This window comes from Phacochoerus africanus, chromosome 8 (assembly GCF_016906955.1).
Source record: "Phacochoerus africanus isolate WHEZ1 chromosome 8, ROS_Pafr_v1, whole genome shotgun sequence".
Taxonomy (NCBI): Eukaryota; Metazoa; Chordata; class Mammalia; order Artiodactyla; family Suidae; genus Phacochoerus; species Phacochoerus africanus.
Window position 1 is genome coordinate 17,665,245 of NC_062551.1, and position 15,356 is coordinate 17,680,600.

Consider the following 15,356-nt stretch of genomic DNA (forward strand, 5'->3'; position numbering starts at 1 on the left):
TAAAATATATTTAAATCTCAAAATCATTTTCATTTTAATTCCTTTTTAAAAATACACATAGGAGGAGATCCCGTCATGGCTCACTGATTAATGAATCTGACTAGGAACCATGAGGTTGCAGGTTCGATCCCTGGCCTTGCTCAGTGGGTTAAGGATCCGGCATTGCCGTGAGCTGTGGTGTAGGTCGCAGACATGGCTTGGATCCCGTGTTGCTGTGGCTGTGGTGCAGCCGGCAGCTATATCTCCAATTAGACCCCCAGCCTGGGAACCTCCATATGCCGTGGGAAAAGGCAAACGGGCCAAAAAATAAATAAACAAATAAATAAAATATCTCAGAAGCTCTGGATGGTAACGGCTTGGCACACAGTGGTGGAGAAGGAAGGAAAGCATATCTGAAGGGCAGCACATAAGGCAGCCTCTCCCTCACTTCCTTTAAGGGTCCTATTTGAAAACCATGAGCTCAAGGCAAAAGTGGAGATTCTGAGCAGCTCAGGAACTCACATCCACTCAACAGTTCAACTCCCACTTACAAAGAGGAACTGGGAAGGCAAGTCTCTCTCACTGCACATTCTTTTTCCCTGAGGCGGAATCATAAAAGAATTAGAGCAAACAAAAGAAAAGGGCTTGCCTGCGGTGCAGCAGGAACTAAGCAAGAGAAAAGCAGACCTGGAAGGAGGTTGTGTGTGTGTGCGTCCTAACATAATCAGAGTAACTGCTTCACACTGAACAAAATCTCAGGTCAGACCTCTATTTTTGTGTGTGTTTTGTCTTTTTAGGGCTGCACTAGCGGCATATGGAGGTTCCCAAGCTAGGGGTAGAATTGGAGATATAGCTGCCAGCTGCACCACAGCCACAGCAACGTGGGATGTGAGCGGCATCTGCAAACTACACCACAGCTCACGGCAATGCCAGATCCTGAACACACCGAGCGGGGCCAGGTCTGGAACCAGCAAACTCGTGGTTACTAGTCGGGTTCGTTAACCACTGAGCCACGACGAGAACTCCAGGACTGGCCTCGAAATGAAGGCAAATGTTTTTCACAACTCCCCAAGGGAACCAGTACTCACCTACTTGATGGAGATGAATGGCATTTAAGAAGATCAAAGGACTGGGTGTTTGCCACAAATGACTCTTTAGTCAATGAAAAACCATTAGAAAGAAATCTAAAAATAATCAGCTGTTCTGGCAAGAGAGTGTGGAGCAGAGCCTTGAAATTAGGATCAGTTTCAAAAGAGATGTGAAAATGGTAATGCCATACTCACTGTACTCAGCACTTTGGAAGCTCAACTCTTAGACCCTATGAGGCATGTATTACTAGCATCCTTGTTTTCAAAGAGGAAGAAATTGAGGCTTGGAAAGAAGTAACTTGCCCAACATATGTGGCTATTAAGTGACTCACTGGGATTCAAACCCAAGTCTGCCCAACTACAGACTCTGCAGTAAACATTTTTGAGTACTGGAATTTGTACAAGTGCATTTTACAATTAAAAAAAAAAAGTTCAGGAGTTCCCGTCGTGGCGCAGTGGTTAACGAATCCGACTAGGAACCATGAGGTTGCGGGTTCGGTCCCTGCCCTTGCTCAGTGGGTTAACAATCCGGCGTTGCCGTGAGCTGTGGTGTAGGTTGCAGATGAGGCTCGGACCCCGAGGTGCTGTGGCCCTGGCGTAGGCCGGTGGCTGCAGCTCCGATTCGACCCCTGGCCTGAGAACCTCCACATGCCGTAGGAGCGGCCCAAGAAATAGCAAAAAGCCAAAAAGCCAAAAAAAAAAAAAAATTCACTGATTCTCAGGCACACATTTTTATTTTTTGACAGTGCCTGCAGCATGTGCAAATTCCCAAGCCAAGAATCGAACCAGAGCCACAGCAGTGACAATGCCAGATCCTAAACTGCTAGACCACAAGGGAACTCAATAATTAGCATTTTTAATCTTCTCAGAGATATTCTCTGTATACATTAACAAAACCAGATACACAAAGACTATCTAATATATAAACCTACTCCATCCTTCCTTAATACACCACTACACACACAATACTACTATTCGGTTTTTTCCCCTTAACAATATACCCTGGAAATTGTTCCACAGCAATAAACATATATCTACTCTGGTCTTTGAACAGATACATAATATTTAAATAATTACACTTTAAATGGTACTAAATTTAATAATTAAGTCTTACATCTAATAATTACAATAATTTTGGTTCAAACTCTATTTTAAAAGGAGATTTCTTCCCACTCTTTTAAACTTACATTTCTATTGTAGTTTATATGTGACATGAACATGTTTTATAAGGCTTTGGCACCAACAAAATATTCTCACAGAAAGCCTGTGAAACAGGATGGGAACATTTTACAGGCAAGAAAAGCAAACATGGGTGATCGCTACAGTAGACACTGGACCTCCTCACTTAAGATAGCAAATAATGCTTAAACCAAGAAGGTAAAGAGTAAAAGGTCTAGGCCACAAACCTCAAATTCACTTCCCATGCCTCCCTGCTAGAACATTCATTAGAATTCACATTCCCAGAAGGGAAGAGGCACACATGGTCAACACAAATCTGCTTAAGCCTCTATTTAAACAGGAGAAAAATCAGCATTTTCAAAATCACTGTAAAGTTATCTTCTAATTTTCCAAGATAGGAAGCAGAAGAACAGTCATATAGCGAGAGGAAACAGGGCTTCTCAAGATTGTTTCAGGGTACCTGTGTCCTATCTACCATCAAGACTGGATTAACCAGGGATGGGGGAGTGGCTAAAAAAACCTCTCTGCTGACTCATCTTTTAGAGAACATTTTCGAACTGTTGGAGAATAAGAGAGTTCAGGAGAATCATGTGGGTTTTTTCAGATGCATTTTCCTAAACTCATCTTCCTCCAATATAACATTTAGGATTAGGGACCAATGTCTGTGGCTCATCACTGACACGGCCTTCTCTAGTCAACCTCCAGGTTGTACAGGAACTGCTCCAAACAGGGCCCATACTCACATCAGATATGGCAATGGACTGCACATCAGCATTTGCGATGAGATGGTTCTTCACGAGTGTCCCAGTAGCTGAGTCCCAGAACTGCACCTTCCCAGCAGAGTCCACACTTATGACTGTGCCATCAGACAAGAAGGCCACGCCCCATATGATACACTTCCGCTTAGACACACCCATATACTGCCTATCCACAAGCATCTTATGAATAGCGCTCCCTGAAAAAAAAAAGAAAAAGAAAAACCCACATTTGAAGGGTACTTACTTCTCCTTAGTCTTCAAAAGCTGCCTGTGGGAGGCATCAGGTAAGTCCGCGGCCTGAGCACAGAGCACAGCCGGCCAGTGAGCAGTGGTTACAGTGAACTCAGTTTGGGAACGCCACAACGATCACCTTAAGACAGAGGGTGGTGGAGGGGGTGGGCAGACAAATGAAATTTTGAGTGGGGAGGTGAAACGGAAAAGGGACATTTGAGACTTTACTTAACAGCAGCCAGCTGGACACAAACATTACACTCTGCTTTTTTCCAAAACCCATGAGAAAGGGAGAGAAGACAACAGTGTCAAAATTTGGGGCATTGGAAAGCAGACACTAAGTGGTAACTGACTTACTAGAACCCTAAAAGTAAGTCCCAAGTCAGCAGGAGGAAAAGCCAAGAAACCACCTGATTTATACCATGGAATCCCCAAAAGACTCAGGAGCTGGTGACGCCAGAAAATCTGGAAAACAGGTGAAAATGGAGCTAAAAGGAGGGATTGGTTGAGTAAATTTAAGAAATATGCAGGAGTTCCCATTGTGGCGCAGTGGTTAACGAATCCGACTAGGAACCATGAGGTTGCGGGTTCGGTCCCTGCCCTTGCTCAGTGGGGTAACGATCCGGCGTTGCCGTGAGCTGTGGTGTAGGTTGCAGACGCGGCTCGGATCCCGAGTTGCTGTGGCTCTGGCGTAGGCCGGTGGCTACAGCTCCGATTCAACCCCTAGCCTGGGAACCTCCATATGCCGTGGGAGCGGCCCAAGAAATAGCAACAACAACAACAACAAAAAAGACAAAAGATAAACAAAAAAAAAAAAGAAATATGCAACCCCCTCAGATCCCCACGCCATAATGAAGAGGCCTGGCAACTCCCCAAACTCCACCTCAAAGACTGGAGACTTAATCTCTGAGAGGGATGTCAGCACAACTGAGGGGGAGCGCACCACATGGGACATAGATTAAGTGAAAACTTACTAACTTAATACTGACAACACCAGCGTTCTTCTTCGAATGCTGATGGCCAGGCTTATTTTCACCAGGCAGAATGAAAACAGTTCTGGGAAATATGACCAGCACAAGAAAAAAGATCTAAAGAGCCTGTCTTCAGGTTTCCCACACTAACAGTACAGCCAGACCACTGTTCAATGAAGCTCAGGTGCAGTAAGCACTGCTCATGTGGTGATGACAGCAACCCCCAGACATGGGAGGAAAGCCTCAACGGCAGAGGCCCAGCAGATGAAAAAAGCAGGAGAAAAGTAAACAACCAGGGCATTCCCACTAGGGTCCAACGAGATTGGCAGCATCTTGAGAGTGCTGGGATGAAGGTTCAATCCCCGGTTCGACACAGTGAGTTAAGGATCCGGTGTTGCCGCAACTGTGGCTTGGATCTGATTCCTGGCCTGAGAACTCCGTATGTCTCAGGGCAGCCAAAAAAGAAAAAGAAAAAAAAGGAACCAGGCGGAAAAGAGCCAGGATGAAGAATATTTGACCAATATTATCATGAGTAGTCTTAGGGAAGATTTAATACATAATGAAACAAAAAGAGAATGCTGCAAAGAAGAACACACAGGAAACAAAAAAGAACTCAGGAAACAGGTGACAGAAATGAATACCTCAACAAAAGGACTGAAAAATAAAGATGTCAAACTCTCCCGGGAGGCAGAGTAAAAAGTTAGAGATGAAAAGTAATAGGGGGAAAAAATAAAAAAAGAAAATCAGAAGAGCCAATATTCAAATTTCAGAAAAGAGAAAATGGAGGGAGACTTATTTACAAAATAATTACAAGAGTTTTCTTCAGAATTGAAAAACACGGGTTTTTGGATTAAAAGAAACTAACTACCAAGTTGTTCAGTACAACTGACGTTAACAGATCCAGATGAGGAACATAATTATTAAACTTCAGAACAGGAAAGATAAAGGGAAGACCCTAAAAGCCCCTTAGGAAACACAAACAAAAACCTTATACGGAGGATCTGTTCTCAGAAAGGTATCAGTGTTCCTAACAACACTAGAAGCAGGATGACAGTGGAACCATGGCTTCAACATTTTAAGGTAAAAGAATTTCCAGTCTAGAATTCTTTCTCATAAACCCTTTCTCAAGATTCACCTAAGAAAGGAATAAATTGGGCAAGTGAATGAGAAGGCAACAGGGAACTCCACTTGTGAGAAAAGCGAAGAGGATCCCCACAATGATCGAAAAACCAGAGTTAAAGATCTCACAGTTGCGCAGCAAATCCAGAAACTGGCTCAACTAGGCTGGGGCAGGGCAGAAGGCTCTAGGAGAGAACTGGTCAACGAGATATGAGCGATAGAGGGAAACTAGATGTGGCTGAACCTAAGTTATAAATGGAAGAATATGGGGATGAATTAGTAAGACAGCTCTCTCTCTCTCTCTCTCTCTCTCTCAATCACACATGAGAGATAGACAGACGGATAACACTACTAAAAAGCATACAGGAAAGGAAAAGAAATATCACTATGCAAGCAGTATCTATACAGCCTAAGAATAAAATCAGTGACTGCTAATCTGAATGAAGTCACAACATAACCATATTTGGAGGATCAGGAGGAAGTGGTTGTGTGGGAGGCAAAGTGCAGGGGAAGAGGAATACATAGTGGAAGTCAATAAATAATTGGTTACAACTGAAAAAATCAAACATTAGAAGTATGTTATGTGCAGTCTGTTAGAGATAAATACTAAAAGAATCAGCTAAGAGTTGCAGGTGGTTGCATTTGAGGAGTGGGAGAAGGGATACAGGGGGACTCCTGCTTTTTTGAGACAAACTTTAAGGAATTCTTTGACTATATGCATGTATAATTGCTAACAATAAAAAAAACTTGCTTACGCACTAAGGGCAAAGAAAAAGGAGACATGCTTGAGCCACCTAACAAGTTGAAGTCAGTCTCATCACTGAAGGAATCCATCAGCCAAGTCTCTAGGCCAAGAACAGAGGGAGTATGTTGTTTTCTGCCTTTCTGATCTTGTCTCACCAACTATGTTACCAAGATCTTATGTTCTTGGTAACATAAGACAGACACCCCCATGGAGTTCCCGTTGTGGCTCCGCGATAAACCTGACTAGTATCCATGAAGATGCAGGTTTGATCCCTGGCCTCACTCAGTGGCTTAAGCAGCCGGCGTTGCTGTGAGATGTGGTGGAGGTTGCACACACAGCTCAGATCCTGCGTGGCTGTGGCGTAGGCCGGCGGCTGCAGCTTGGATTTGACCCCTAGCCTGGGAACTTCTACATCCCGCAAATGCGGCACTAAAAAGCCCCCCACCCCCCCGCCCTAAAAAGAAAAAAAGACAGACACCGGCTTCTATTGCAAACTGGTATATATAAATAGGTATTCTACTGATTATTGATAGTAAATATCTTACTGGTTGAGGGCAAATTTTAGTGTGAATTCTTATGATAAAAACTATTGCATGCCAGTGAAGAATCAAGATTCCTCTAAAAGCAGCGGCAGTAATCTGAGAGGTGAAATTTATGGTGACATCTCAGAAAGTTAGTAAGAAGTTAGGCCCCAGAGGTCATGATAAGGGCTCATGCTTTTGGGAACCCGAACTGTGACAAGACCCACATCCCAAGTGAACTGAGAAAAAGAGTCACCTGATTTGACATCAAACACACTAATGTAGTCTATGGAACCAGCTGCAATGTGGGTCCCAGACGGATGCCAGCTGAGACTCAGGATTCGACCTGGGAAGATGCACAACAAAAGAGAAAGTGACATACACACAAATATACAACAAAGGGTAACTGAGTTCTCCTTCCACAAAGACCTATACGGTTAGCATTCTACAATCTTAGCTCTCATCTAGTGCACTCTTGTGAAGAATTGTTTTATAGCAGGCGAGGAACAACTGTGTCCTGGAATGCACGATGATATATCTGATACTTATTTTATTTTTTTGCAGTGCCCCCGGCATATGGAAGTTCCCAGATCAGGGACAGAACCTGAGCCACAGTTGTAACCAGAGCCACAGCAGTGACACCACCAGATTCTTAACCCGGTGAGCCACAAGAGAACTCCCATACTTACTTTTAATAATGGATAAATGATTGATGGGAATGTAAATAAGCACAATTTTTTGAGGGTGATCAGGTAATAACCTAACATTTAAATGTGCCCAGTAATTACACTGGGAATTTAACCAAAGAGAAATACTTACAGGAGTGTCCAAATGTATGTAAGAATTTTATTACAGAATTGGCTGTAGCAGGAAAAAAAATTAATATCCATCAATAGGAGTTTGGTTAAATAAATTATGGAATATCATAAAACGGAATGCCATGCAGTCTGGCATGACGGATGCAGAATGATGTCTGTGATATATTAAATAAAAAAATAAGCTGAAAAGCAACTGAAAGCACTCCTGTGAATGTACTTGTCTATTTGAATGTACAAAAAAGTCTAGATTAGTTCCAAAATGTTGCCTACAAAGTGAAATGAAATACATATTTTCTGCTTCACACTTGGCTAATGACATGAAAATTTTACCAAATACTGTATCACTTTTGTAATTAAAAAAGAACACCCAAAAGATATTAAAAGCAAACAATACAGGGATCTGGTTAGAAGAGGATAACACAGAGAACACATGGACACTATTCTCTCGAAGAAGAGTCAGCAAACTATGGTCCAAAGGCCAAATCAGGGTCACCACTTGTTTCTGTAAATGAAATTTTACCAGAGCAAAACCATGTCCATTTGTTTAAGTATTACCCAGGGCTCTTTGGTGCTACAATGACAGAGCTGGCAGAGGTTAATCTGGCAAAGCCTACAATATTCTGGCTGGTGTCTTTACAAAAACAGTTTGTCAAACTCTCTTCTAAAAGTCAGTGACACTAGGTCCAGGTGGAACATGGGTAATTGTTTATAAAATTCCCCCATTCAACTTGAAGGGAATTAAGAACCATAGTTCCTAAAGGGGGAAAAAAAAAAAAAAAAAAAAGAGGAGTTCCCGTAGTAGCACAGTGGTTAACGAATCCGACTAGGAACCATGAGGTCACAGGTTCGATCCCTAGCCTTGCTCAGTGGGTTAAGGATCCAGCGTTGCCGTGAGCTGTGGTGTTGGTTGCAGATGCGGCTCAGATCCCGCGTTGCTGTGGCCCTGGTGTAGGCCGGCGGCTACAGCTCCAATTGGACCCCTACCCTGGGAACCTCCATATGCCTTGGGAGTGGACAAAGAAAGAGCTAAAAAGACAAAAAAAAAAAAAAAAATCCTAGTGCTGAGACAATGCACATTTGTTAAAACTTCACAAAAGTAAGTGAGAACTAACAAACTGACTTACACAGAAACATCTGCATTGCTAGTTTTCTATATTATTACTTAACCAGGCAATTGCAACTATGCTACACGATGGAGAGAACCTGAGCTGAGGATAGCTTCTAGCATACACCCTGTACTCAAAGAAAGTTAGCATACAGAGAAAACAGTGCCTGGACCCATGGAAAAATATCCCATCCCCAGTGGCACAGAAACATAACTTCTTGTTAAAGACCACTCACTGCCCCACCAAAAATGACCCTTACTTTTCTGCCGATCGAAATTTCTTTCAAATTGGATTTTGTCTGGGGTGATATGAAATAGTTTCACAGATCCATCTTCACAGCCAACCTATTAAGGAAAAGAGGATAAAAAGTAAGGAAAGCATTTAATAGAATATACCTATTTACAAATATATACATTTACATGTGCAAATATATATATTTCCCCCCTAAAACTGCTTGTTCTCAAAGAGAAAACTACTCTTTTGTGAGAGAAAAGAAGTACTGGTAGTGTATTCCTGCAGCCTTCATGTCCCAGCCAGAAACCAGGCCAATTAGTGGCCCAATTCCTGAATAGGACATGGAGGAAAAATAGGATTCACAGCATAGCTCTGCTAGAGACCTACAATCTAAATAAAAGACCCATTAACCATGTAGCTTAAATGGAGATATGTATTAAAAAATAGTACAAATCAAAAAAAAAAAAGATCATACTCATCATAGAAAACTAAATCTCTGAAAGTACCCTGTTAATGTTAAGAGATGGGGGAAAAGTCTCTAGTCTGTGCTCAAAACATTTTTGAGAAACACTGAAGAAACATGGTTTCACAAGCTGACTTATAGACGGACCTCTCAGAACTTTCAATATGCTAACATGTGTTGCCAATCTACAGAAAGATTTAATTCACTGTATTTCTGAAACAAAGTGTATCACAAAACCCAAAGCACAAGAAAACAGAAAGCAGTTTCTACATCTCCCAATTCCAAAGAACACAGTTTGAAAAACAATGAACCAAACTGAAAACTCTGGTTTCATATACGAATAAACGAGGTCCAAAGTAGTAGCAAAAAGGATGCCAAAAGACAAGGGATTTTTAAATCCCCACTAACAATCCAATCTCATATCTTGAACTGGGTTGCTGGAATCCAGCTCAGACTGGAGTTGCTACATGCCATAATACTGCTTCCTATGAACATAGGGAAGAAAGCTGAAGTGGGCACAAGAAAAATCTTGGTTTGAATTACCAATAGTTGCTTACTGACCAAAAGTTGGGAGCCACTGGGGCTGGCAGCCATGCTCCAAATGGGTCCTCCAAAGGCATCCACAGCATACTTGACATTTAAGGCCTGCAAATCATATTCAATAATCTCTCCGTTGAGTCCGGCACTAAACAGCCGTTGTCCTTTTGCCCAGCACAGAGCTTCTGTAGCCCGAGACTCATGACCTGGGAAAAACTATAGAAACACCATAACCTCTCAATCCACCATGAAGTCATCAGCTCCTAGCACCTGAGTGGTCACAGGCAACAGGGTGAAAACCAAAATCCCTCCATAGAAATAACGACGGTGAGGTTTTACACCATGTGAAGATCCTATTACTGGTATTTTCTTTTTGTTCAAATTCACATTTTATTTATACAGTTGGTTTTGTTTCTTTTATTAGGACTTGTTCTGCAAAAGTCTTTCAATCAATAAAGTGTATCCAATTGTATTTGATGTATCTAACTTGTTAAAAAATATCACCTTAATTATCTTGAGTGATGACTTAGAAGGCATATACATGTCAAAAGTTATCAACATGTATACATTAAATAATACATGTTTCTTATTGTGTCAATTTCACCTGTTTAAAAAATTAAAAGGAATGCAGCTCATTTCAGCTTTTCATTCAAATCTCAGATTTCTAAGTGCTTTCTTAGCATTCCAAAAACATTCACTGAGGAGTTCCCATTGTGGCTCAGTGGTTAACAAATCTGACTAGGAACCATGAGGTTTTGGGTTCAATCCCTGGTCTTGCTCAGTGGGTTAAGGATCCGGCGTTGCTGTGAGCTGTGGTGTGGGTCCCAGGAGCGGCTCGAATCCTGCGTTGCTGTGGCTCTGGTGTAGGCCAGTGGCTATAGCTCCGAATTGACCCCTAGCCTGGGAAGCTCCATGTCTCAGGAGCAGCCCAAGAAATGGAAAAAGACCAAAAAAAAAAAAAAAAAATTTCACTGAGGTACTTTATTCTCTCTCTCTTTTTTTTAGGTCTGCAGATTCAGCATATGGAAGTGTCTAGGCTAGGAGTCGAATCAGAGCTACAGCTGCCGGCCTATGCCACAGCCATAGCAAGGTGGATCCCAAGCTACGTCTTCGACCTACACCATAGCTCACAGGATCCTTAACGCTAGGGATCCAACCTGCATCCTCATGGATGATAGGTTCGTTTCCACTAAGCCACAATGGGAATTCCAAGGCATTTTATTGTTATATCTGCTTGATACAAAAGGGAATGAGTAGGTATAATTTTTCTTATCCGAACTTGAAAAGACAAAGTAGGTTAAGTGGCTTGCCCCAAGTGCCAAAGTCAAGGACAGGAAAAGAATGTAAATCTCCTTATCCCAAGTCCATGCTCTTCACTCTCACGGATACAATGTATTCTTCTTCTGAAAATGATTATCAAAGCTAAGCAATCTTAATAGCAGGGGAAGGGAACATACAGAAAGTAGAAGACTAGACTGAATTAATTATTTAAGAAAAAAGAAAGCAGATGAGAAGAAAATGAGAGGTACTAGGTCAAGACTGGTTGACTTATTCATTCAACAAATATTAACTCTCAGTGTCTTTGTGTCTCAGCTAAATGCTGGAAATACAGCCATGATTATCACAGACAAGGTCTTATTCCATAAAATCTGAAGTTCAGCAGGCAAGAAGATAATTAAACAAACATATATAAACAGTTACATAATTACAATTAGCATAAAGACAAGAAAAATCACAGGATGCAACAAGTGTGTAGGATAGCATGGTTTTCATTTACAGGATGTAATTCATTTGTGATGACCAGCAATTTCTTAACTACTATTATTGCTTCAGGGGTCAGCTCAGTGAGTCATTCCTTTCTAAGAATCCCAAACTCACCTCATCAGTGTAAGGCACTTCTCCACTAAGATTCTGGGCCTGTGCTTAGGTCTAACATAAAACTTAACCACATTGTTTGGAAACTGTATATATATCTTTCCCCAACTGACTTTGAGCTCCTTGAAGGTAGGGCCTCTGATATTGACTTTAATGCTTAAAACTTGCCATTCATTCATTTACAAACATTTACAGAGAGCCTAAATTCTTTTTTTTTTTGTCTTTTTGTCTTTTCTAGGGCTGCACCCACGGCATATGGGGGTTCCCCGGCTAGGGATCTAATTGGAGCTGTAGCCACCGGCCTACGCCAGAGCCACAGCAACGCCAGATCCAAGCCATGTCTGCAACCTACACCACAGCTCACGGCAATGCTGGATCTTTAACCCACTGAGCGAGGCCAGGGATTGAAGCTGCAACCTCATGGTTCCTAGTCGGATTAGTTAACCACTGAGACACGACGGGAACTCCAGAGAGCCTACATTCTAAGGACTAAGCTGCTGGGCACAGAATTCATTCATTTTTCCTTCTATACATTCACTTCATTTATATCATATTGCCTAGGGCATGTAAGGCACTCAATAAATGTGAAATGAATTACTTTATTGCATCTGAAATTGGGAATCAGTGCCTTTGAAAAATGTGCTGCTGTAACAGCCTTCTGCATACACCTAAAAGGTATTCTACCTAACTTAAAATCTTCTTTACTCCCAAATATAGGCATATAAGTCTACCTTCTCTCAGAGATGAACTTGGGAATTCATCTTCCTGTTGCTCCATCACCAAAAAGTTTGATATTAAAATGTCTCATCATTTAGGAATTCTAACTGTGGTTCAGCAGGTAAAGAACCCAAGATAGTCTCTGTGAGAATTCGGGTTTGATCCCTGGCCTCACTCAGTGGGTTGAGGACCCAGTACTGCAGCAGCTGTAGCATAGGTAGCAGACCCTGCTCGGATCTGGCATTGCTGTGGCCTAGGCCTATAGCTGCAGCTCTGATTGGACCCCTAGCCTGGGAACTTCCATATGCCGCAGGTGAAGCTGCTTTAAAAAAAAAAAAAAAAAAGTTTCATCATTTCTCTTCTTGCCTTTTTTTAAAATATTTTATTTTATTATTATTATTATTTTTGGTCTTTTTGCCTTTTCTAGGGCCGCTCCCAAGGCATATGTAGGTTCCCAAGCTAGGGGTCTAATCAGAGCTGTAGCTGCTGGTCCACGCCAGAGTCACAGCAACTCAGGATCCGAGCCGAGTCTGCGACCTACACCACAGCTCACAGCAACACCAGATTCTTAACCCACTGAGCAAGGCCAGGGATCGAACCCAAAACCTCATGGTTCCTAGTCAGATTCGTTAACCACTGAGCCACGACAAGAACTCCTCTTGCCTTTTTTAATTATTTTTTTTAAGACTACATCTGCAGCATATAGAAGGTCTCAGGCCAAGGACTGAACCCACACCTCCACAGCAACCCAGCTGCTGCAGTCAGATTTTTTTTTTCCCTTTTTCCTAAACTGCAGCTGCAGCAACACTGGATTCTTAACACCCTGTGCTGGGCCAGGGATTGAACCTGTGTCCCACCTCCCAAGATGCTGCCGATCCCATTATGCCACAGTGGGCAATTCCTACAGTCAGATTCTTTTTTGTTGTTGTTGTTGTTGTTTTGTCTTTTCTAGGGCTGATCCCTCGGCATATGGAGGTTCCCAGGTAAGGGGTGGAATCGGAGTTGTAGCTACTGGCCTACACCATAGTCACAGCAACTCGGGATCCAAGCCACGTCTGCGACCTACACCCCAGTTCACGGCAACACCGGATCCTCAACCCACTGATCGAGGCCAGGATTCAAACCTGCAACCTCACGGTTCCTAGTCAGATTCGTTAATCACTGTGTCATGATGGGAACTCCCCTACAGCCAGATTCTTAACCTACTGTACCCCAGTGGGAACTCCCTCATCATTTGTCCTGAATTGACAATGAAACGAGTACTGACACCTAGAGCAGGAAATGCCACTTTATCGAAGTTATAATCATGCAGAGACTGATATGAAGCAATGGTGTTGACAATTTCCCTTCTTGCTGTGCCCAACACATATAACAAATATAACAAATCTCAGTTTCCAAACTGTGACACAGTGCACCACAATTCCTAGGTGGGATCTTTCTAACTCACATTACACAGATCAAAACTCTAAGCTCATTAGTCAGGCAAAAAACTACATATTTGCTACAGAACTTCTGTGGTTCTAAACAACTTGGGAGAGAGGTGGAAGAGCCACTTTCTTTTGATCTCTTTGTATATAAAAGACACACAAGGTTTTGTAAAATTGAACAAAAAAAAAAAGAAAAAAAATGACATAAAAACCACCAAATCAGGCTCCCAAATGACTTACTTTCTCCTGAAAGTAGTTTGCTGACAAATTATAAATTTCTACAGTGCCATCTGTTCGTGAAACAGCCAATCTGTTCGACTGGTTATTGTAAGCCACACAACGGATCCCTGATGGAACATAATTAAAGAAACGTACTCGATGGACCTTAAATTCACCCATTCCTAGAGGGGAAAAAGAGAATTATTGTTAAACATCAACCACAGTATGACACATATTGTTTATTTAACCACTGGTATAGGTAGAAGACTTCAGCTATATCCCACAGAGGTTCATTTCTAAATATCCAATTAATGATGCTTTCATGACCCATACAGAATCTATCAATCTCCAGAAGCTCAGGACTCTTCAACAGAAAAAAGAGCAACACATAAAGCATCACTCAGATTCCTAGCAATCCTGACAACTCATTGAAGGAAGGGGTCCAGGAAAAGGAGAAGAATCTAAAAACCTGATCTTAGAGCAAAACACTGAATATAACCTCATTCTCTAACTGGGAGGCGCACTTGCATGGGTCAATTAGAGCTTCAGTTGTATTTGGGGTAGAATTAAAGTCTTCCTGTATCTTTGTATTTTGTGCGTGGGGCTTCTGAGAGTGGGGGTGATAAAGAGGAGAATAAAAAAAGAGGCAAAACATGTTGACAGACTAAAAGTCACTCAAAGTTAGATCTGCAGAACTCCTGTATCAAAATTACCTCTAAAACCGGCTTTAAAAAATACAGGATTATGGGTCCTATTCCATAGCTCCAGAATTCCAACCTCTTGGCGGGTGGCAGGGAGGTGGGGGAGACAGATTAAGAATCTGCGCATTGGCAAATACCTCTATCTCTTTGGCATGCTAAGTTTGCAAATCACAGACTCAACTACGGTATTGACAGTGGGGGCTGATGGAACAGGAAGAACCCAGAGCTTCTCAATAGGAGGAAGCGACGGGACTGGTCCGGCATCTGTCAACTACTCCCTCTACTCCGCGCTCTGCTGCCCTCAATATACACACTCGGGTCTGGTTCACCCCTTGTCCGTCTCCCTTCAAGGTGTGTGAAACCTGCCTGCAGAGCAGGCGACCTCGGCCTGACCAGGCTAGGAGGGCGTATGAAACGCGGGAGGGCTCCTTCGCCCCTTCTCTCTCCGGAATAGCCCCCACCCGACTTCGACACTAGGGAATCGACGAGCTCCGCGGGGCGTCGACTTAGTGCAGGCAACACCAGTTCCAACTTTCCCCGTCACCCCCGCTTCCCGCCCCCTGCCCAACTCACCCGCGGAAGGGCTCACTACTCTCGACGGTCCCTCTCGCCGCCCGGCCCCACGTGCGCGCGCGCTCGCGTGCTCTGCCCCGGAAGTGCTCGCGGCG

The 15,356-nt window shown here is 42.7% G+C and overlaps 1 protein-coding gene across 2 annotated transcripts in view; it reads right to left on the reverse strand.

Annotated features, from left to right (window-relative positions):
- The window catches only part of UTP4 (UTP4 small subunit processome component), a 32,818-nt gene extending 17,466 nt beyond the window's left edge, over positions 1–15,352 (reverse strand). The window contains exons 1-6 of one of the 2 annotated variants that reach the window (XM_047790707.1): positions 15,262–15,352; positions 14,009–14,169; positions 9,774–9,965; positions 8,775–8,859; positions 6,848–6,937; positions 2,990–3,201 (exon numbers count right to left, since the gene is read on the reverse strand). In XM_047790707.1, the coding sequence (XP_047646663.1) occupies positions 2,990–3,201; positions 6,848–6,937; positions 8,775–8,859; positions 9,774–9,965; positions 14,009–14,167 (738 nt within the window). In that variant the 5' untranslated portion in view covers positions 14,168–14,169; positions 15,262–15,352. The remainder of the gene's footprint in view (positions 1–2,989; positions 3,202–6,847; positions 6,938–8,774; positions 8,860–9,773; positions 9,966–14,008; positions 14,170–15,261) is intronic. The other variant, XM_047790708.1, reaches the window with a different exon arrangement.
- Between the last annotated feature and the right edge of the window lie 4 nt (positions 15,353–15,356).